The sequence below is a fragment of the Linepithema humile genome, chromosome 8 (genome assembly GCF_040581485.1).
Source record: "Linepithema humile isolate Giens D197 chromosome 8, Lhum_UNIL_v1.0, whole genome shotgun sequence".
NCBI classification, from domain to species: domain Eukaryota; kingdom Metazoa; phylum Arthropoda; class Insecta; order Hymenoptera; family Formicidae; genus Linepithema; species Linepithema humile.
Window position 1 is genome coordinate 8,205,610 of NC_090135.1, and position 23,091 is coordinate 8,228,700.

The 23,091-nt window shown below is 40.3% G+C and overlaps 1 protein-coding gene across 11 annotated transcripts in view; it reads right to left on the reverse strand.

The window, feature by feature from the left end:
• Rbp6 (RNA-binding protein 6) overlaps positions 1-23,091 on the reverse strand; it is a 581,361-nt gene that overhangs the window by 99,033 nt on the left and 459,237 nt on the right. For all 11 annotated transcript variants that reach the window (XM_012364145.2, XM_067360265.1, XM_067360264.1 and 8 more), the window contains one exon: positions 16,552-16,600. In XM_012364145.2, coding sequence (XP_012219568.1) covers positions 16,552-16,600 — 49 coding nt within the window. The remainder of the gene's footprint in view (positions 1-16,551; positions 16,601-23,091) is intronic.

Below are 23,091 nucleotides of genomic sequence, written 5' to 3' on the forward strand. Positions count from 1 at the left end.
TGGCCGAAAAAAGTTTCTACACACATGGAATAAAGCTGTCTGTTTTACGAAATGTTATGAATTTAGAGTGCGAAAAATGAATAAAACATATCACCGCTCGTCGAACGCGACGGTATTCCGCGAACATCCGGCAGTGGTGGAAATGTATGGCGAGCGTCGAAATCGCATATCGATTTCGCGGGAGATATACACGTGTCGAGAGAGCGTGGAAGCCGGGCGATAAATTCTTTCTACTCGAAACACTTATTTGCGATATACGTTCTTTCATGCGAACATCGCGAAAATCCATTCGCCGCTCGACGATGGAAATTTAGGAACTTTATTCGATGAATCCTTTCCAATACATATCTCTTCCCTTTATCGAACTCGGATCGAGCGCGATCGGCGCGTGACAGAATCGCATGATTTATGCCCGTGATTTCCATTGGCCATGACAAATAGAGGGCATACGGCAATAACGATCAAGAACCATTTAGAAATGTTCCGAGAAAAATTGATTTCGATGTCCAAAACGCACATAAAACGTGCATAACAACAATTTATCAGATAATCCATCTAGCTAAGGCGCAATGCATTATTTTTTACTGTGGATTGAAAAAAAACAACATATTTTTGACATGCATCCGTGAAAAAAATACCAAGACTTTCCAAATTGCAAAATAATTGAAATAAATATTTAATCAAACTAGTGTTTAATCAGTTTTTTTCTTTCTTTTATTTTTGAAACAAATAATGGTTTTCATCACTTTTTATTGAAATGAATTGTTTTGCGTAATAGCAATTCTTCTGTTTTGCATGTCAGTGCTATTTTTCATTCATTTTAAATGTGTCTCTTTATCGTTGTTGCTACGTGGCTCTTCAAATATCATCAAACGTGTAGAAAGATCGAAAGAAAATAATTGGAAGCCTGATTGGCTTTCTCATTTATAGGAGAGTTAAAAAATCCGATTTGCGAAGTCTTTCTCACAAGGCAGTTTACTTTGAAGCATGCAACATTCGGCGGCGAGCCGAATCACGCACGCGAGAGCGTTGTGTGCTGACTTTTGCCGAAATTACGCACGGTATCATTTATATCCGACGATTTGAAGCGAGGCAATTCGAGCATCAGATAAATGGGATTATTCCATGTCCCTGGAAATTATGGCAACTCTTAACTGCGCTTTGTAGAATGTTAGTCGTGCATACAGCGTTATTACACTTGCAATTCGTAGAATGGGACGTTAAACAGCATGTAAACATCGGCAAAAGGTAGAATATTTTGCATTCCGTTTTATCCGCGAATTATCTGAATTATCTAAAAAATTGATAAATTTTAATATAATATTTTAAAATACGATTTCCCTGTATGTATTATGCAAAAGATTAAATTAATAATATGCGATAAAACATATTTATAGACTTGACATAAGAGTACCAAGATATTAAAGACAAATCAGAGGAGATTGCAGCTTTTACGTTATATTTTAGGGTAAAATACCCCGTAAATCTTGGGTCTCTTTGAATGCTCTAATTGCTATCGTAATTTCTGTTGTACGGTTAATTAAGCTTGTACGGGAGGGACGTTCGTGTAGCGAGGTACACACCGGGGAATAATTAGACGCGTGCGTGACAAAGACCCTCTTCTGTCCGCTAAATGATCTTGATAAATACTGGCCGCGTGTACGGTTAAAAGTTGACGCTTGTCGTCACTTGTTCCGGACGCGATTTGGTGGCGCGAGTGTGCGGTGAACAACCGCACAGACGAGACAGTTAATGAGACGGTAATGCAAACTTTTGAGAGACAATTGTAAAATATCAATTCATCAACGAAAAAAAGAGTTTTACCTTCATAGCAGATGTTGTGAAAACAAAATTGTATTTCTCACCGCTGTTATTATTATCGTTACTGTAATGAGACGACAGCGTAAATTTCCGCCGTGCAAATGTTGCCAGAAAATTATGAGCCGCAATTACTATGATAATAAAATCATATTTCTCATTGGAACTACTACTATTATCATTGTTAATGAGATAACAGCGCAAATTTCAGCCATATGGTAGATGTCATTATCGTTGTTAACGGAAAATAACACGGTGAATAAATTATGTTGCACCATTATGCGGAAAAAGACGGAGGTGGTAATTGTGTTAATTCTAATCGCGAACATTGTGAAAACGCAATTGTACTTTATCGTGACCGCTGTTATTGCCGTCATTATAATCACATCCTCGTCGTAAGCACGTCAGGAAACGCTCTCCGCTTGCAATTACTCGTTATTGGTCGTTGCATCGCGGAAAGCGCCGTTCACTTAACCCGAACACGAAGAAGAAGGTCCGCACTTGCGCCGCCACGACGAAGACAGGCTTGCACTTGTAAACTTAATTACTCGCGAGAGCCAGGCAGCACTTGAGAGAGGCCATCAACCGGGATGCGCAACGCGAGCCGACTGCTCGTAAAATTCGTAATCAAGCCTTATTAAAACCGTAGGGGCGTGAAGAGTGGAAGCAGAGGAAAAAGGATGCTGCAACTAGATTTAACCCTTTTAAGACTCTAGGGACATTATGCTTCAAAGAATGTTTAATGCAAAGAGCAATGCCTTCCTACATATTTCTCAGCCGAGTAAGTGGTCAAATATCAAGTTTAGAGAAACAAAAAATTCGAGAGCAGAGATGTATTAAAATAAACAGATCTGCAAGAAATATTTCGTGTAAAAAAAAAAACAAAAATAAGTATTAAAAAATTTTCCAGTTTTAAGCAGATGCTGCTATAAATATCGTGGAGCAATTTTGTCTGAATCTGTCGTATAAACTATTTTTACATCAATGTCGGATGTAAGAAACTTAACTGGCGATAGGAGATGTAGATATTTTCACGGATGTTACGATCATCCACAGAGACTCGTAATTCTCGCGCCGGTTCGTTCATTGCCGTCGGAAGATCATAAAGCGGAATCAAGCGCAATTAAAATATAATGTTCTTCCCGCGCGTTTGGTCCCCGACTTCGTCAGATAGTCAGTGTCGTAACGAGTATTAAGTGTTTAGCGATATAAAACGAAGCAATGTTTTATAGACTCGTAAAACTTATTCTACAGGCAAATATCTAACAAATATCTATCTATCCAACTGCGAAATTCGAATCGAAAGAATCGATGTCGTTCATTTTATCAATATCATTTTTCAGTATTTTTCAACAGGTTTAAATAACTTGTCATTGTTATTATCATTCATTGATTATTTTCATTGATTTATTTACTTTTTCTTTATATAAATTTTTTTATTCTTTTTATTATTAATTTTTTGTAAAATTTTGATTTATTCATTCACATTTCTCTCCTTTAGACTGATTATATATGTTATTTTAATTGTTTCACTGTCTAACTAATGTCTATGTGCATATCGTTATTAATCTCAAGTTGTACTTGATCCACTAATATGCTGCAAACAGTCCGTAAATAAAATAATAAACATATATGCTTCTCAAGCAGCGACAACAGTTTTTCGCGCACGCAGTACGTATTAATATTTGCAAGCGTGAAAAAAATCCTAACCGAAAAAATCTCGTAGCCCGCGAAATGTGGAAATGAAACGTCGGGTTTCCCGTAGTTATTGAACAAACGTTGGAAATAACGAGCGGTGTCTGAATAGAAACGCGATATGTGCATAAAAAACGAATCCGACGAACCGACTATAACGGACAATCGACGGGTATCGTTACGGAGTACCTTAATTGCGCAGAAACAAACTTAACAATGATAAATCTTTTCAACGAATCTGCGTTTTACGAAAATGGTAAAACTACGCAGCAGAGCGTAAACCCCCGTCTGCAATAACAATGCGCTCTTTGTTAAATAGACTTCCGGAGAATTCGATCATTTTCAACAACTTCTATTTATGCCCGGTCCGGAAAGACGAAGTGTAGGAGGAAAATCTTCAAAACTGCGAGCACCTAACGATACAGCGCGGAATGTTCTATCGAGTAGACTAGCCGAGAGTTTCAATGTTTCGAGCTGAAGGCTTCTTGTCTTTCTTCTCCTCGCTCGTCCCATTCAACATTCGCCTTCTTTCTCTCTCCGTCTCTCCAACCCTCGCCTTTCTCTCCGTCCGTCTCGCTTCCACCCTCGCGCACCAGTCCGGTAATCCAGGAATAATGAACAGCCAGCTGTCACTCGCAATACCCGCTCTTCCAGCAAATACGACCCTCTACGAGTTTGCGCAACTTCTGGCCTGGCTGTTTTCCGATAGAGAGTGAAAGAGAAAGAGGGAGAAGGAAGAGAGAAAAATTGAAAGGGCGCGAGTGAGAGGAGCTATGTCAGAAAAAAAAAGGAACGCTGACTAAGCGCATTACACATGCGGAAATATGATTTGTCTCGCGCAAGCTCGCCAAGCATCTGAACGCGCAGCTATTCGCAATGATGATTTACACTCTACTCGACAAGAGTTGTACGACATAATCGCGCGAGGTTTCTAAAAGCCTCCCCGTTAATTATGCGCGAGAATCGATATGGCGGCGGGACAAACGCGAATAATAAATCATTCGCGAATCCGGCTTAGCCGTGCGCGCCGTATGGCAATTCGATAATAAATGGAAATAGCATGCGTAGGTGCGGGGCCGCAACGCGCCGACGTCCTATTGCAAAATATCAAGTATCGGGAAAATCCAATCCCGCGAGGGATGGAGTCCTATAAGCTGAAAATGATTGAGCGGCCGTCGCATATTGCTTTCATTCGAAGCGTGGATGCGTCACAGACAGTTAGACACTGCTCGGGACTATTCGCGAAATTTGTCGTAATGAAATGATGTAATGGCAGAACGATGATGAAAGATGTGATATCTGCGAGATGAAGAATCCAGAATGCGCTATAAATCGCGCACACTTTTCTCAATGGCGCAAACAGCTCGATGAATCTCAGATCTATTTTCCGCGGCGCAAATTGGAATTTGGATTTTCATGAATAATAAAATTTTGCGATTTAAATATTTTCATAACACGTAAACAAAATTAAGCAAGTGGAGAATTGGCTGAAAAGTAATGCGGTTATTCCTATTCGTTCGGAATGTTGAAAAAATAATGGACTAAGCTTTTAGTAAGCGAGATGCGCGCGAAAATTTGCAATAATATGCTCTCTACAAAATTGCGATTCTTTCTCTTTGTAACAATTACAGGGGCTACAATTTCGACAAAACCCAGTATTTTGATCTATGGTCTAGTAGCCTAGTAATAGATCTATTTGGAACAATAGATAAATCCCATCGGTCGATCGGTATACACAGCGCGCCGGAATTTGTTCTGTCGGATTCGCGAGTTAAACGAATTACGTCGGAATAACTACACGTTGAAAAGAGCTGGTAATTATTTCAGCGGAAGAACCAATCGGATGAAAAGCGAGATAAATCATGCGGCGTCGCAAACGAAAGAGCTCGATGCACAACGACAAAAAAAAAACGCGCTCGCGCCGAGTGAGACAGCGGGAGTGGAATGCGTTCCGCTTGTTTACCCCTTTCTCGCCCCCTCCCCCTCCCTCACCCCATCTTTTTCATTCGCTGCCGCGGTCGCTTCGATATCCCGAGGACGGATGACTCTGCCCTTTCTGCGTTTGACACAGATGCGCGGCCGGCACAGTTTTAATTCTCTTTTAATCCCTCGGTTATTGCTACTCTCGCCCCTGGCGCGCCGCGCCGGCGGCGAGTCCCGCCATTCATCTTCCCTGTATTTTGAACACTCGACTCGTGTATGACTCCGCGAGGGATGAATAATGGTCGGCGCTAGCGAGCATAATAGAGTCATCGGTTGTGGCGGTTGCTACAGGTGCTCGCGCGCCTTTGCTCTCTTATTCGCAATACACCCCGCTAGGCATTGTCCCGGCTCGTGTCGCATATTACGCAAAGGCATTCAAGCCTTCGACCCAAATACTGAAGCGCAGATGTTCTGAAAGAGCTAAGCTAAGAATAATGATGGTTGCTATTATGCGCGAAGCATTTTAGTTATCGCGTGTAAAAATTAAGGAGTTAAATAAAGAAGTGAAATTCAAGGCGAGAGAGACGGATTTCAATTAATTTGAGTTAAGGTTAACTTTAATTCTTTCATGCGCAAGATTCAAGAGTCTTTTATTATATACATATGCATAGTAGAATTAATGATGATAAAATTGCATTTGCATTTTTGAAATTAAATTTTTTCATAATTTTGATGTGGAATGTATCAATGCTGTAAAAAGTTGTGATACACACAGATGAAATAAATCCCAGAAGGAATCTGTGAAGTAAATTCCAGATTCGTTAAGAAATTTATAATGAGGATTGCGTAGTTTTTACGTTCTGTGTTATTATCACCAACCTGCATTTCAATCTCTCTACTCTGCGGTTAGATGCGTTGTATTTGGCACGGTCGCATGCATATCTAGCCTCGGAACAGTCAACAGAGAGCTTATAGAATGATCCGCACGTTGACAGGACGAGGCGTTTAAATGTGGAATGGGCGATTGGTCAAGTATGCCAATCATTAGAACACTAGAGTGTACGAGAGAGTTCACAATTTACTCTCTGTCCCATGATATCTATATTATTAGCAATGAGAGAGAGAGAGAGAGAGAGAGAGAGAGAGGGAGAAAGAGAAGGAAAAATTAAATTATGAAGCTTGATTAAAGATTTGATGTGAGAATGAGATTAACGTTGAACAAGATTAATTTTGCAAGATTGCAATCAAAAATTTATTTTATCAATAAAAAGCATTAATAATTCTGTAATTAGGTCCCTAATCATATAGACAAAATTTTTTAAAAGTTTATTTGATAAACGTACTAAAAAAGGAATTTATAACATTTAAAACACAAATCAAATTAATTTAATTCAACTGTGTACGATAAAAATTCACGTAATTTGACGCATTTATTTTAATCCTGTTATACAACTTGAATAAATAATTATTATTCCACGTTCATGTTTATTATTGTTAAAAACCAAAAACTCGTCGAATTAATTTCAGGAAAAGTTGTGGAAATTGTTGTGGAAATTATGCTGGAATGTCCAGATATCAACATATAAAGTTTGTTTATTCATGTTACGTGTGTTTTTTATGCGCAGTTTTTGCACAAATGTATAAACTGTGAAACAACAGTGAAGAACTTATTTACTGAATAAGATAGGTTTCTCGCTTCTCAATTTTCAATTCTTATCGATACATTGTTTTCTTAACGGATTTATCGTTATATTTTGTACGATATCTGCGACAAGTACATTTACGAACTTATTTTTTTCTCAGTGTATGATAGCTTTACGGGAAAAGTCTCGTATGTCTCGTTATAACATGAAGAGCAATCGCCAGTAGTAATAGCTGACTTTGGCGAATTCAGGGAAGCAATTACTGTAATGACGCGTCTTTGTGTTTTGTCGAAAAGCGACGACGGACGCGGCGAATACATTGTTAGAAAGAACAAAAGAGAAATGTAAAATTTTCAGTAAAGCTTAAATTTTTAGTGAAGCAAAAATTTGATCTAAAATTCATGAAATAACATATAGAATTTAGAATTTAAAAATTAAGCTGTGAGAGAAAGAAGAATTTTGATAACGTCGAAGACAATGGTTGTAAAAGTGGTCGCGGAAAATAAGTCGAGAAATGTTCCAGAATTGTTTCTCCAGTTGCGCGTATTAACCCTTTGAGGCCTAGTAGTTCATCTAGAAATATTTTTTGAAGTTTCTTCTTTGAGCTAGATTATTACACTTAAATCAGAAAACTTGGATCAAAGTGAAAGCGCTGAATATTAAAAGCCTTTGCGTCAGTTACAATACATACATCTTTTAATCAAGTACAATAATTACAACTCCATTATGTACCTTCTAAAGACATTACTCATCAAATATAAAAAAGATAGTTTTTTTTCCACAGAGCAGATACTTTTGTTTATATTTCCGTATCTCTAAATAAATAATAAATAAACAATTGATAAATTGCATTGAATTCAAATTTCCTTGAAGCAAAATTCTGCAAATATCAGGATTATTTAATATGTAAATAATTAATTTAATGACGAAAATATCGTGATATTCTCTTCTTTTATCGATTACCCGCGGATATTGGGAATCATCGCAGATTTATTCCGATTGCATCAAGTATTAGTTACGGCTCTTAAATTAGGTATTGGAGAAACGTTGAAGGAAGAAGCGGAAGGAGGATGCAAACGCAAACGACATTCTCGATAACGACGGCTCCCGTCGACGCGCGGAAATCCCGACGTAGGTGCGCCGGAAGCGCACTCGCGCTCTCGCAACCGCGGTGTCCCGGAGATTAATGAATATTCATTGTTTCGTAACTCAAACTTGATGAGAGACGCATCCAACGGCGACGTTGGTCTGGAATGCGACGAGTAACATCGCACTTTCCTCGTTCTCTCTCTCTTTCTCTCTCTCTCTTTTCTCTCTCTCTCTCTCTCTCTCTCTCTCTCTTTCTTCATTCCCGCAAGTTATTAAGAATTGCTCAAGCCAGGAGATTTTTAGCACAATATCATTACGATATAATTCTGCTTTTGTGTTTCGCAATATTTTTACTTTCGCTTGTTCCAGATATTTATTATAAATTGACTTTAAATTCTAGTTAGAAAAAAAAATTGCTCAGATTAATGTCCTTTTAATCTTGTATTAAAGATTATACTTTTTTTTATAAAATAACATTTATTCAACGCGTGAATAAAGTCATGATTATTATCTCTTCTTTATTGCGGTATATTTTCCAAATTATTGTTACACAAAAATTTATTGCAAAATTATCTGTAGCGTTACAACGTTTGAAATTAATGTACAAAAGAGTATGCATAGAGTGTGTTACTTTGAAGTCACGAGTAACCGTGGCGGCGCCCACCTATTGCAAGCGCGTTTGCTACCCACTTTGATAATGTACAGCCGCGTTTTGCCCGTCGATCATCCTCTTTCCGTTCGAGCACTCGCTTCGTGCAAGCCGCGCCAGGGAGTTGCAGCTCGAAATGCATGCATCTGGAACGACCGCACCTCGAGGGTGTACAAGGTTGAAGGGGACGAGAGAAAAGAGAGAGAGAGAGAGAGAGAGAGAGAGAGAGAGAGAGAGAGAGAAAGAGAGAGATGCGCGTGATGCGGAACGATGGCGTCGACGTCGACGTCAATGACAACGACGACGACGACGACTCGAGAGAGCCACTTACGTTTGAATTTTAAATTCTTCCCTACGGACGAAAGATTCTCCGATGACAGAGTTTAGGGAAGAGGAGGTGAGAGTGTGCGGGGTAGGAACACCTAAGCGAGAGGGATTAAGCTCGTCGAAGCACGAACGAGTCGAAGGGGTCAAGTTGTCTCTGATGAGATCAGCATTTTGAAGACCAGCGTACACAGACGGGGTGGAAAAATGTGAGGAAACGAAGAGCAAGGATAAAGGCGGTGAAGAGTAGGTAGATAGAACGAACGAGACACTTTGCATGCTTCACGCCTGGACGAAGAATCGGTCCACTCATCTTCTTTCTGTGCAAGATATCGCGCAAACGTCCGTCTCGAAGGACAAGCCCTATCTTCGTTTTAACGCCGAATCATCATTCACATTCTTATCTTGGCAAAATCTTGCACGATAACAAGTCTTAGTTTGACAAACGGTACATATGTTCAGAATCTTTCACTCGGGTTGTCTCGAACTTTGCGATGTTGTTCTTTGACAAATGTCGAGGCGGAGAATTTGGTCGAATTAAACTTTGGAGATGCAGACAGACAACAAAACCTTATACGTTTTCAAGTGAACTGTTCCAATAGAATCTTAATTAAGAGTACAGTTATCAAATAATGCCCAACGTTAAACTTGAAAAATTCTCAAAAAAAGAAGAAATTTTTAACTATTTCTCTATATTTTTTATTTCTTTTCCTTTACTTTCACGACACTGTGTTTTACTCCTCTTTTTAATTTGTATAAAAACGCGTTAAGAAAGATTAGTTTTGTGATTGAAAAGAGTGATAAAAAATTGCAAAGTCCAATTTAATTGTACATGGAAACTGAATCTGCACAAACGAAGATCGTAACAGAAAGCAAAAGAAACGCGTCGATAGGATGACAGCAAACGAACACGGGACAGTGCTTCTTCGTTCATAGAGTCTGGGATTATCCACGAAACGGAGTAGATTCGATAATAAGTATGTGCGCCTATACGAGGCCATTGTGCACCGCGTTGGAAATCGACCAATGTACCGCATAGAAGAAAGTATAAAAGAGAAGATAAAACCGCTGAAAGCCGTATCGATATGCCAATCGAGAACGATATTGATTCCACTATAAATGTAAGATTAAAAAAAAGAGCAAATTAAAAAAATATACAGTTATACAAGCAATACGAAAAAAAGGAAGAAAATTCAAGTAACTTTTCGGAAATTTAAAAACACTAAAGAGAAAGAAATATTTTATAATTATTACAGCAACATACAAATAATTTCTTACACATTTTTTTCAATATTATTTAGTGTCAAAGCACATTTCATTCTTAATTTCTATTTTATTCTGATGGTATAATTTAAACGTTGCTATAACGTCGTGCATTATAATGTTTAAAGCAAAATAATTTAGAAAATATAATTGGATGTTGCAAAAAAGGAGGTAAAAAGATCTTTTGAAAAATGCCTTTGTATCTACAATAATAATATTTGTAAATAGTCGAAATATTTTTCAAAGTCGGAATATTTTTTATATTGAATATTTCATTTAATATCAAATATTTTCTGTCTATAATACTTTTAAGATATATTATAAATTTATAAATATCGTTCTATACAAGACGTGTTCCATCTAAAATTCTATTCACAAACGCGAAGAAAAGATCGAAGATGCATTCAAGAATAAAAACGAGAAAGGGATGGCGAAGTATCGAAATCGGCAGAAATTTCTTCGCGGCTGGCAGCGCGAAGTGCTCGGCATCGCTGGTAGTTGTTTAAGCCGACGAAGTCTGAATGAAGGGCAAAAGAGAGACGTGGCGAAAGAGTCGGAGATGAAGCGCGGTTGAGGGTAGAAGTAAAGTACCGAGGACGACGTACGCGTTTCAATATTTTAGAGTCTCCACCGCCGCCGTCGAGGATTCTGCACTTGGAGTGTAGCGCCATAATGCAGGTGACAATTGGAGCGTGTCGATGCCGTCGCGCTCCAAGATTCCTATAATGGAATGGATAGAATGTCTTTCCCTATCTTCCGGTTTCCGGTTTCCTTTTATACCGAGATTTGCCCGGAGAACTTTACGCAGCGCGTCGGAACCGTACCGGAAAATCGCTTGCCATCTCCTCGATAAAGATCAGCAACCGTGTTCTTAACCCTTCCGTTAGGTGTGGCGATGTTCTAGTCACCGAGCATGCACGTCTGTAGACGGGTAGAATAGTCGACGATAGCGAGGCAATCGACTGTTATAAAAATGATATTACGTATATAGGATAAAAAAAGACAAATTAGCTTAAAAAAAGACTAACATTAAACACTATGTTTCTTTAATACATGTAAAGATAATAATAGTATCAAGAAGAAAAAATAGTAATCATTTGCGTGCGCTGAAAGGTAGAATAGATGATAAAATTGTATACAGAGCGAAACACATTCCCAAACATGGCGTAGTAGTAGACTAACGAAACCATGTGTGTTCGTGTGTATAATGAGATTAGATAGCGGTACAAATATTTATATCAGAAGATAGCGGTGGAAATAGGACGAAATGAATCAGACACGTGATACACTTTGTGTTTGCCGATCAGATCTAGCAGTCGACGGCGAGAAAGATCGCCGATTTCGTGACAAATCGACCGTTTCCCGTAATCCCAGGATGAGAGAGAGCCTTGATAAGACCGACTTGGGCCGAGACCGATGGCACATTCAGGCATACTCGGCGCTCTGCTGCGCGTGCATTTGTGATCCTTTACGTAACTTCCCCGACCCGGGCCATCCATCGTTCAGAAGTTTCCAGGCCGCGACTGGACGAGTTCTCGTCCAAGAACTTTTCGAAACTCGCTGCGACGCGCACCTCTCTGATATCCCGCCAGCAAGCGGAGATACTAGGCGCCATTGCCGGCCGTTCCCAAAAGACGCCGCCGTCGGGAGTTTCTTCGCTCGGGTGAAAACCGTTCGAGAAGAAAATATTCTCGTTGAGAAATTTTCCGAAAAAAAATGGCGATAAATCATTTTCATGTAATTTAGCAGGAATTATCAAGCAGAAACGCTCATTTAAATTAATACACTCTCGTATAACCGTTCGGTATCTAATAATGTTAAAATTAATTTGCAATATTTAGCAGCCTAGTAATAACAACCACAATTGGCAAGAGTATTTCTACCAAATTCTAAAAGATTTAATATCGCTTGCAATTTAAACGAAACTATGGTACATTCGTGTAAAATGTTCTAAGACAGTAATGCTTTGCTTAAATAATGACAAAGAGGCAAATTCTCTCTCTCTCTCTCTCTCTCAAACGTTAAATGTAACAATACAAAGTTCAATTCGCTTTGTGACAAATGTTCCTCGCGGAAACTCCAAAATCGTAATTCGGCACATCGCGGGTTAAGCACGCGCGTTATTACACGCGCATTCCGTTCTCTAATCAAGAAGCGACAGAACTTCCGCTGAGATCAATCCAGCCTTTCCGCACGAGCGACCGTTTCTGAAGGCTCGTGAATGGTGCGGCGTGATCTTGCAAGTTCTCGTATGCAGTCCCATTCCACGACCGAGGACGGAGTGTTAGAAACGGCGGAGGGAAACTATCTCGGACCGGTCCGGAACTTTCCGCGGAGGCGCAGCAACTATTCGAGGCGAAGCCGAGACGGATTCATACGCATCGAAGTTGGTCAGGTTCGTCGCGCGTGCCACGCGAGTCGCTTCGTGCTCTCGAGAAACGCGAGATTCGCGCGCGCGAAGGGGACGAGGAAAGAGAAAGAGAAAGAGAGAGAGAGAGAGGAGGAGCGAGAGAGCCCACTGGCTGAGTTCCGGAACGTCTGATGCCGGATTACATCAAACTGACATAACACACATCCGCCTCGGCTAGCTGACTGGCGAACTTGCCGCTCTTGAGACTTCGCCCGGAGATTCTCGTCGCTCGCTAGAGAGGAAACGTGGCCGGGGTAATTGCATCTATTCGAGCACGCCATCAGAGACGGTAGATTGCGGACTTGGCCAACTTCGGACCACGATGACGCGAGACTCGTTCGCTGTGCTCTATCCCTATCTCTCCCTCTGTTTCTCTCTCCTTTCTGCATCGAAAATCACGCCGGCGTATAATCAGAGTTAAGTGTGATTCTTATGCTAATTCGAAATAAAGAACGCCCCATTAGTGCGTGCAATTGCTCATTACGAAAGAGTTAACTATTGAGAAATTATTAAAGAGCGTTGAGACTTTTTGTCGTTTATTAGTATTAAGAATGAACACCTTAGCAAATTAACGAAAACAAATTATTTCATTTTTCCGAATAATTGGAAAAAATGTTACATTTTTATTCAAGAGGGGGTTCAATTTTTCTCTAGCGAAATAAAGTCAGAGCCGGTTAGGAATATTGAACGACGGATAGTTGACGGGAATTGTAATCGATCGTTTCCTCGGTTCGCGGAAGGACAGTCTTTCCGAACATGTTTCGGGTCTTCCTTTTCTACTTCGTGGAAGACGTTCCGATTTCCATAAGCGACGTCCGGCGGAGACGTTTAAGCGACGCCAGGCCAAACGTGGGTAATCCACCGTCAAAGCGCACGCGAGTAGACGATCCAATAAACGATCGACAGTGGAGCGTCCCTTTGACGTGTGTTCATACATGGCTAGGCGAGTCCTCCTTTTGGGGCAAGCTGACGGGGAGAATCGACTTGTCGTCGAACAAGTAAGAACGTCAGGTCAGTGTATACATAGATATACATACGCACGCACACGTGCGCCGCGCGTCAAACTTAAGAACATACACCGTTGCTGGGCAATGTGGTCGCAATTTATAAGCATTCCCGCGTGCACCGGCATACATACTACAATCGTGGAAGAAAGATGTATGTGCGCGCGCACACACACACACACACGCGCGCGCGCGCGCGCACACACAGAACACATGCACGAATACACACGCTACGGGCTCGGTCCTCCTTACCGCCCCTTACGAATATAGACTTTGCGCGGGGTGAAGACCGCGGAGGGAAAATCCTTTGGCCAGCGAAGCTTGGATAATCGCGCTTCGAGCTATAGACGCGCTTCTCCTCGCGATAAGGATGTCGGCGAGGAGAGGCGGGAGGGAGAGAGAAAGCTCGCTTTGCTGCAATCGCAGCCTGTCCATCCACGTGGAAATCATAGCTCGCTGTGGGAGCCATCGGGACTCGAAATTGTCCGGAAACGCTTGCGGAGCTAGAGTCTTCTTTTCTTCCTGCAGTGCGGAGCGGGAAAGAGAGAGGGGAGGACGGCCGACAGCCGGCTGCCTCTTCGGGGATTTGGGCGTAAAGAGACCTCCCGGAAGATTGTCTGATTGTATCTCTTTGTAATTCGATAGCGAAAAAATGCGCCGTATCTATCGAGCGTGTTCAATATAAACCGTCGAAAGGGTGACTAAACAAATAGCGCGTAATTAAAATTACATGCGATTTTGCAAATTGTAAAATTACATAAATATATTACTAACGGAATTTACAGATTCGAAATGGGAAAAGGGCTGAAGCATAAAGAAGCGCGTTTTCACAACGCGCTTTGAAAAATGTGAAGATTTATATGCGCGAGTTGGCGATCGACAAGCGCGTGATTGGCTCGATGGGGAAATATCAAGTGCGACGTAATAAATATCCTCGTCGCTTCCGCGCGTATTTCGTTTGAAATTTCTCACGATATGTCTGCCGGAGAATCTGAGAATGATCCCTTTAGGGGTCAGAGAGGGAACCGGGCGCGGAAGTGCCATATCGCGGAATCTGCCGGCGAACAGCAGCAGCTCGAGGTTTGAGGTCCGCAGACTCTCGTCGCACGGGGACGGCGGTACTGGATGTCATCACGAGAGAGATTACGTGCGGCTTTGAAAGAGCCTCCCTATCTCACTTCCACTTGCATTCACCCTTCTTCCTCCGCCCTACATCCACCGCCGTCGTTCCGCGCGCGCGTCGCTATTTCAGCTACCCTACCGTTCGCGCCAGTGTGCGATATGCGACGCACCTTCGGTGTCTCCCAGCCTCCCCCCAGACTCTCTTCAGCAACTATCCCGGGATAGAAAGAACCCCCTGTGGCGCTGAAGGGAGCCGGCTCTCATATCCCATTTGCCCCTATTTTTCATAAGCGATATTAGAATCTATCACCGAGGGCCGGGCAAAGAGGCGCGCCGCTCGCCTCCGCTCTAGAACTCTCGGTGCTACAGGGAAGGTGCCGCGATAAAAAAGATAGAGAGACCCCCCGATTATCGGGGTGTCCCCGATAGGCGGGGTGGGGTATTGCGATCGCTGACGATTATCGACCCTATTGAAGCCGGCGACGTGAATGGATCCAGACTCGCGAGATCGCAAACCTGGCTGCGCTCTCGGCGGCGGAGCGAGGAGTCGAACGAGAGAGCTGCCCTATATATTATCCCGGCCGCGCGATATTTCATTCATCGCGACCTCTCGATCTCCTCTACCCTTCTCTCTCTGCCCAGTCGATTTTCAATTGGGCATGCGCTCCTCGCGCGATCTCAATAACGTTTCCATCCCCTGCTCGCTTCTTCTCATCTCTACGGTTAGCAAAGTGGCGCATAAAAATTTCTCGGACGCGCACATCTTGTCTGGAATCGAGGGCTCTTAATCTCACGATGATCTTCCAATTCTATATTAGGTTATGACGAGAATGCAAAGAATGTAAAATAAGAACGAGGAAGAGAAATAGATGAAATACTTGCTACTGTAAGCATATTTCAATTCTTTGGTATTTGTCAAAAAGTAAAAGAAGTCTTTTGATTCTCAAATCAGTTGACGGTATCTCTTCATTTTTTTATTTCAACATTCATGTATTATTAATAATTCGTGATATTTATCCGATAATTGGCTTACAATTGACGTTTCCGTAAAAACATTTTTGCTTTGAATATTAACTGATTTTTGATCCCTACAAAAATATAAATTACAGCATTGCGCTACTTGTGTTTAATCAACTAGATTCTTTATTTTTTTTATGCAAAGCTAAAAAAATATTGATAAAAATGACATAAAATATTAAATAAAGTCGCACAGTATTTAATTTCTTGAAACATTAAATCAGAATAATGTTTGCAATAGTTTTTCTTTTATTTTATCCCGATCATTTATTGATGCTTCGCGATAATTTCTTTTCCATGTCTATCGGTTTGTGGCATTGTGAATTCGCAAAATGCCGCTACGATTTACGCATACCTCGAAATTTATGTTATTTATCTTCCCCCGTATTTACCACGCCTCGCGATTTACCGTGATTACTAATTATAGCCCCAACTCGAATCGTTAATTATGCCGTTGGCGGAATGGCGACATTATTGACTCGTTAAATAGGATAGTTTCGGATATTTCCGGCATATTTGTACGCAACAGAGCAGCAATATTTCCTCTGTGAATACGTGTGATGTTTTCAAAAGAGTAATAAATGCTGTACTTACCTCTATGCCTGTTAGTTTGTTTGTCGAACATCAGCATAGCATCCTCGATCTGAAAAGCAGAAAAACGATTCCATCAGAGAAAGATTACTTCAATAGACATAGAATTAAAAATTTAATTTAATTAAGTCAATCAAGTTAACTAGGTCAGGTAGTTTTTTAAATATATTTTTATAAAATTGTTAAAAATTTATGTTATTTAATTTAGATATTTTATAATTTTAAATCAATTAGTTTACAATAAAACGTAAATGAGAATTTTATTTCTTGAAAATCAATTTCATCACAAGATAAAAAAGTAAAATAAACATAAATTTATAATTGAAAATTATTTATATTTGATATCATGAAACATATTTTCTTCTACAATAATTTTTTGATGCTGGAATCTATTTTTTTTCGTAAATTAAATAAAGACTTTGAGCTGAAATTTCCTTTAGAAAAATATAATTCTAATTGTGTGATAAATTTATAATAATGTTACACAATCAATTTGAGAGAGTGATGGTTAAATTACAAATAAATAAATTATTATCTGTACCATTGATTAATCATATATGACTGTGATTATTATATGAGATCTGACCGCACAATCTTGTTACAAGTTATTCACGATGCTTCAATTAATTGCCTAAAAATTGCCAAAAAATTATTCCACTTATTACTCGCGTTAAAAAAAAACGAGAGTCTTTCTGAGAATCAAAAATAATAGTGACAATAATATTAAATCGATTGATCTCGCGAAGGAATAAAATTCGCTCATCGAAGGAGCACCGGTGATTGATTTTTAAACTTCACCAATGAAATGACGAATAAAATTTTCTATATCCTTACAAGAATTGTGTACGTGTCGTAAAGCACAGATGGTCAGAGATTTACGAAGCATGTTGCTGAGAAAAGCGAAGAGAGAGAGGGTGGTCGGCTCTGTATATGGTTGAAGCGCGAGCGGAGCTCCGAAGAAGCGTAGGAGAGCTAGTAGGATTTATGGGACAAGAGAAACAATAGGGATTACCCTTACCCCCTTCGCTGCTCGCTTCTTCCTACTCTCTCACATAGTAAAAAGTATCGATAGTCCGCAGTGTTAAAACAACAAGCGATATTCTTCTCATGATGTTTGAGTAACCATGTTGAATTCTCTCACATGTATTCCAGGAGGCATTTGTTGATTTTATAAATTTGTTCTCTATAATACGTACTCGCAGTACACGGTGATAATAATCATTACATTCTCGTTCTACTTTCCCATCAGACTGTGTAATAAAATTGTAATGAAATTCGCGCGACGATCACGCTGCTGCGGCGAGGAAGTCGCGGAAAAATGCCAAGGGAATCGAGTGTCTTAGCTGACATTTGCTGCAACTTTTGTTTTTCGAGGGGTGGCGTGCCTTTTACGAGAAGGTTGATAGCAGCTGGAAACGAGAATGAGGAGACAGGCGGGCTTTTAATGAAAACGCAAGAGGCGTCACGCTGTAAGACAAGACTGCTACCGGAGAAGCCTTCCGTCGTTGCTTATACTTTTCCACCCTCTCTTCTCACAAAGTGCATGTCCTTTCATTATTCCTTAATGCTGCAGCTTTCGTTGCGGCCGTTATACTGATGTATTCTTAACGGTGAAATCAGTCTGAGACTTGCGTTCGATGTTGCGAATTCTCGCATCGTTCACAACGACAGTGCCTCCAATCGAGAACGAGATTTCTTTATTCCGATCGCTACGTGAGAAAAATATGTATGAATTTCTCTCTTCTTGACTGCGTTATCACTTTTATTCTGCGGAAATTTGTCCGGGTCTTCATTTTTTTCTTTTTTTTTCGGTCAGTAATTTCATAAGCTCTTTACTCCTGTTAAATACTACACTTTTATCCTAATTCTTAAGCCGTCGCGGATAAAATTATTTTCTTCCGGGCTAAACAACAGTTACCTTAGTAATAAAAATGTGTTCATATAATAGCTCTCCTTCTTTTAAACGCGGAAACTCTCGCAAACTGGTAATCGTGAATTCCCCTCATTATCTCGAATAATTATCGCGGGTCGCAATGCAGTTTTGCGGGTTTCACGTGTATCGTTGCATTACGAGTATCTATTTCCTGCGATATGTAATATTCAGCGTTCGGCGCATTATGCATCCCACGTATTTACTTCATTAAAAATACATTGCCTGGATGTGTTTAATATTGATTCTATATAAATTAATATAATTATCATACGGTGCATTACCAGTAACATCGAGCACGGAAGATAACCGCATATTATGCAAAATGCTTGTTATTTTACCATCGTTTTTTACGTGTGAGCTGATTTTATAAAACGATAAATTCATATTTTTTCTCCAATGATTTCTCTATATTATTTTAAGATCTTACAGATAGTATATATCCGTATACACTGGAAATCCATAATGCCTTAACGTATAAAATTGAATTAAATTTTAATAATTCAGAATAGAATTGTGTTTGACATCTTCAATTGTTTCACGTGTTTGTGAAAGATTAAATGTAAAGTCAAAATATAGAAAGCGACACGAATAAAGCAATGAAACAAGTCAGAAGAAAAAAACAATGCATACATTCTTTTTTAAAAGCAGAATAATTTTATCAAGAGAGAAAGGGGAGACTTGATTTGCTCGCAGATTGAAATTCACGGAAGGACACATCGATTGTAACCTTAAGGAAATGGCGATAACGGGAGAATGTAAAGTGAAGTAGCCTTGTAACTTGCCGAACTTCTTCTTGCGTGAGCCCGGAAGATACGTAGTAGTACGGAAAGGTTATCGAAGAGTAGGAGAAAAGGAGACGGGCGAGGTAGCGAAGGAAAGACACAGAGAGTCGGCGGCGTCGTCCCCAGAGGGCAATCGAGTTCTGGTGAGTGGGCGAGACATACCTTATTACAAGTTCGATTCCACCGGTGTTACAGCTCTCGGTGGACCGAGCTGTAGATTGCTGTCTTACTACCCCTCGCCCTTTATATCGCGAGACGCTCCCTTCCTCGCCTTCGTGGCAAGGTTGTGTCATTTCCCTCGACACTCCTGCGCTAGATTCCTACTGACGTTCGCTTTAGCCTTTCCGTTAGTCTAACTAATTTAAGGAAGGTAAAAGTGGGACGAACACCTCTTCCAGTCGCTTTTTAGAACTAATCCTATAAAATCTACAGAATCTATCTTCTTCAAAGAATTTTTCAAGCCGCTTGTCTATATTTATTCTGCGTTTATTAGAGAATTATTTTAATTATTTGTATCATTTAATTTCGCATTAAAAAAAAATGTAAACATCAATATATATATATATATATACAAATTATTATTGTCTGTCATAATTCGCTTCATTGGCGCTCCATTGTAAAATAACAGAGCCGCGGATGCGCTCGGCTCGAATTTCCGACGCGCAATTACCTGCAATAAAGAGGTAGTCAAAATAACGCACTGAAAATGCTCATTTTTCCGCGCTAATGATTGTTATTAATAAGCATTGTTGAGAAGGAAATGCAGCTGACCTTTCGCAGTAAATGCCATATGAATGAAATGGCGTTACACGAATAAGGTAGAATAAATTGTTGAAATATTGAGATGATAAATTGATATACCGCTTTTGCACATAAATATTTTTGTTCTCATTCTCTCGGGAGAATATTTTTAAGCTTTTATTTACCACCAAAATATTGTAAGAAGCGTTAAAAAAAAAGAAAATACTCGCTGCTGTTGCCAATAACGCCGCTCAGCAAACTTTACTGTCTCTATTTGCAATTCATCTGTTGATTTTATCCTGCGTTCCATTGGATTTCGCTTCGCTACTAAAATTTTACGGTTTGCCTTTACATTTTACGGTAATCCCTGCGAACGCGGAGCAAAAAACTATTAAATATTTGCATTAAGAAGAGAACCATCAGAGAGAGAGACAGCTAAGACAATGATTGTAAACAATTTATAGAAATAGGTTCTAACATTCATCAAAAAATTTGGACATTATACCGCGTGACAATCATTAATATTGCGGAAAGAATAAAAATCATTTATTATTTTGCTTTGCATATCAGTATCTGTCGTTTCACGCGCACGTAGTAATAATTATTATCATTTAAGAATTTAGAAAGTTATATCTTCGTAAAAATCTTGGTGTTTTTCTCGAAATTTATGCACATAAAAATCTCTGATTTGAAAATCTGACATCTCATTCATCCAAATGTTTGAAAAGATGAAAGTGGTATTCATGGTAAAAACGATTTATGAAAAAGTTGAAACATTAAATGAAAAAGAGTGAACGATTCGTTTCAATGCGTATTACTTCGGTCAATTTATTACATTACAAAATTCTGCGATTTATACATTTTAAACTCGCGTATATCGCGCGACTAAATTGCGAATCTGCGTGTGAAAGCTGCAAGTTATCTCAATCGATCGCGACATCGAATGCAACGAATCGAAATGGTGATTCCCATTTGAACTGTTTCGTAGCTCCGGGATCCTCGTTGCAATACGATACGCGCTTCGAGTGTGCAAACGTACAGCCGCGTACGCCATCCGAAGTGCACTTCATGAAACTTATCACTAAAGTTCACAGAACCGGATACTTCGGTAACACGGGCTTCGGTGTGCTTAAATTCATTTTCGAACGCGGGGCATCGAGTTTCCACAACCCTCGTCCTGCGTGCGGCTTGCATTGTGCGCGCGCTCTTTTTATTTGGTTTCGCTTCTCCGTTCCTCGCTTGTCCCGAGCTCCCTTTTCGAAGATAAACGAGAACGAACGCGCCGCGTTTCGAGAACGCTTTCCATCGAGGTTTTATTTTTTTTTTTTTTTTTTTTTCCGGCCGAGTTGATTAAAGGCCGCGCCGCGGCCTGTGCGCGAGAGTTACAAAGTCGGATTCTATTACTTGTATATGCGGTAAAACAATTTACAGTCGCGGCTCATTTGTGATGGAATTGCGACTCGTTGATGTAACTCGTTAACATACTTATCACGGAAATGTGTAAAATATATTTGAGATTATGTGAAAAATACTTTCGCGTCAAATTGTGTATTCATTTTCTGCTTTAAAGTGGAATACCAAATCTTCTCTTCCATTAATAACTGAAAAATCATACAAGATTAATGACGTCGCCTTAATGTACGCATAGAAGTCTTTAAAGTCGGTGTCGCTGAGTCTATTACATTTCACCACATTACTCATCCAAAGTTAATATCCTAATCCCGGGCGGAGGGAGCAGGTAGCCTATTTTGTTGCAATGTCACCGACTTAATCAAGGTGTTCTCGACCGCCTCAATTTCACCGTCGTGTTCCTCCGTGACTCATGCGATTTCGCTGGTCGGCCCGGGCTGAATAATGACCTGGGAAGGGCGAGATAGGGTGAAGAACTTAAGTAGCTCGCGAGCGGACACGCGGCGAGGGTCGATCCGGTTATTCGACAACACGTAAGTCGACTCCGCCTATGCTCGGTGTTCCTGGGGCGAGGGAGAAGGGGAAAACTTCCCGGGAAAACTCCGGGTGCTTCCGACAAACAAATCGGCCTCGTCGGCTATCGGACTTGCCGTCACTCGGTGTTCGATACTCGATCGATATCGAGCCTGGCTGTACGCCGGAGAGATGTTTGGAGGTCGAGACTCGCAAGTGGAAAGGGTGGTTTTTCCCGCGGGGATAACTTTCGCGAAAAAAGGAAGACTCTTTTTGGCCTTTCGTGAGCGGAGCCTGCCTCTTCCTTCAATGGCTGCGCTCTGGATATAGTACCTCTTTTACCAACTCGGAGATAATGATGGTTCTCAGACCGACATCTGCTTGCTATTTTCAGATAAAACCACGCCGTATACACGGTCGTTGGAAAAATATTGATATCGCACGCTGCGGGCATATTAATATTGCCAGAAGTCTCGCAGGAGTATCAAACAAGTATCAATCTGTCGGATAAATGTTTGGTATCGGAATCGGTGCGCTGCCGCACGATCGAACCGCTCGCGAAACGGCCATAAGTAATTGCGCGTTCGATATTTCTTTCTACATGCGCGACATGAAAATGTAACAGCATACGATCTATAAATAACGGACGAAGGCTCTCGTATCGCTAAATACGAGTGTATTCACATATAACGATGGAACTCGTGAGCAAATGATCGTATGTTAAATATTAAATATGAATATCATCCTATTTTAGCACGCTACTTATACGAATCGTAAGCATCTTTTTCCTTTGATAACAGATCATATTTCTTATTCAATACATTTGATGCTCAATATTTTGCTTATCAATTGAACGATTTGTAGAATTTATTATGCTGAATTGATATCTTTAATCGCGTTCTAATCGCGACATCTCGACTATTATTTGCAAAACAGCGATAATTAATTAAATAAAAGATTATCACAAGTGTCAGATATTTCGTACGATGATAGCGGCATTATTATTATGATTTTCGAGGGTAACCAAGACCTTGTAATTATACAAATGTAATTCTGAAAGTTTATACGAGCGTTCAAAGCTGCATTGCGTTACGAGAGTTTCTGCTCGAAAGGGCTGTTCGATCACTTCTCGTCTACCTAAGCCCGTAAAACGTATTCTCGGCG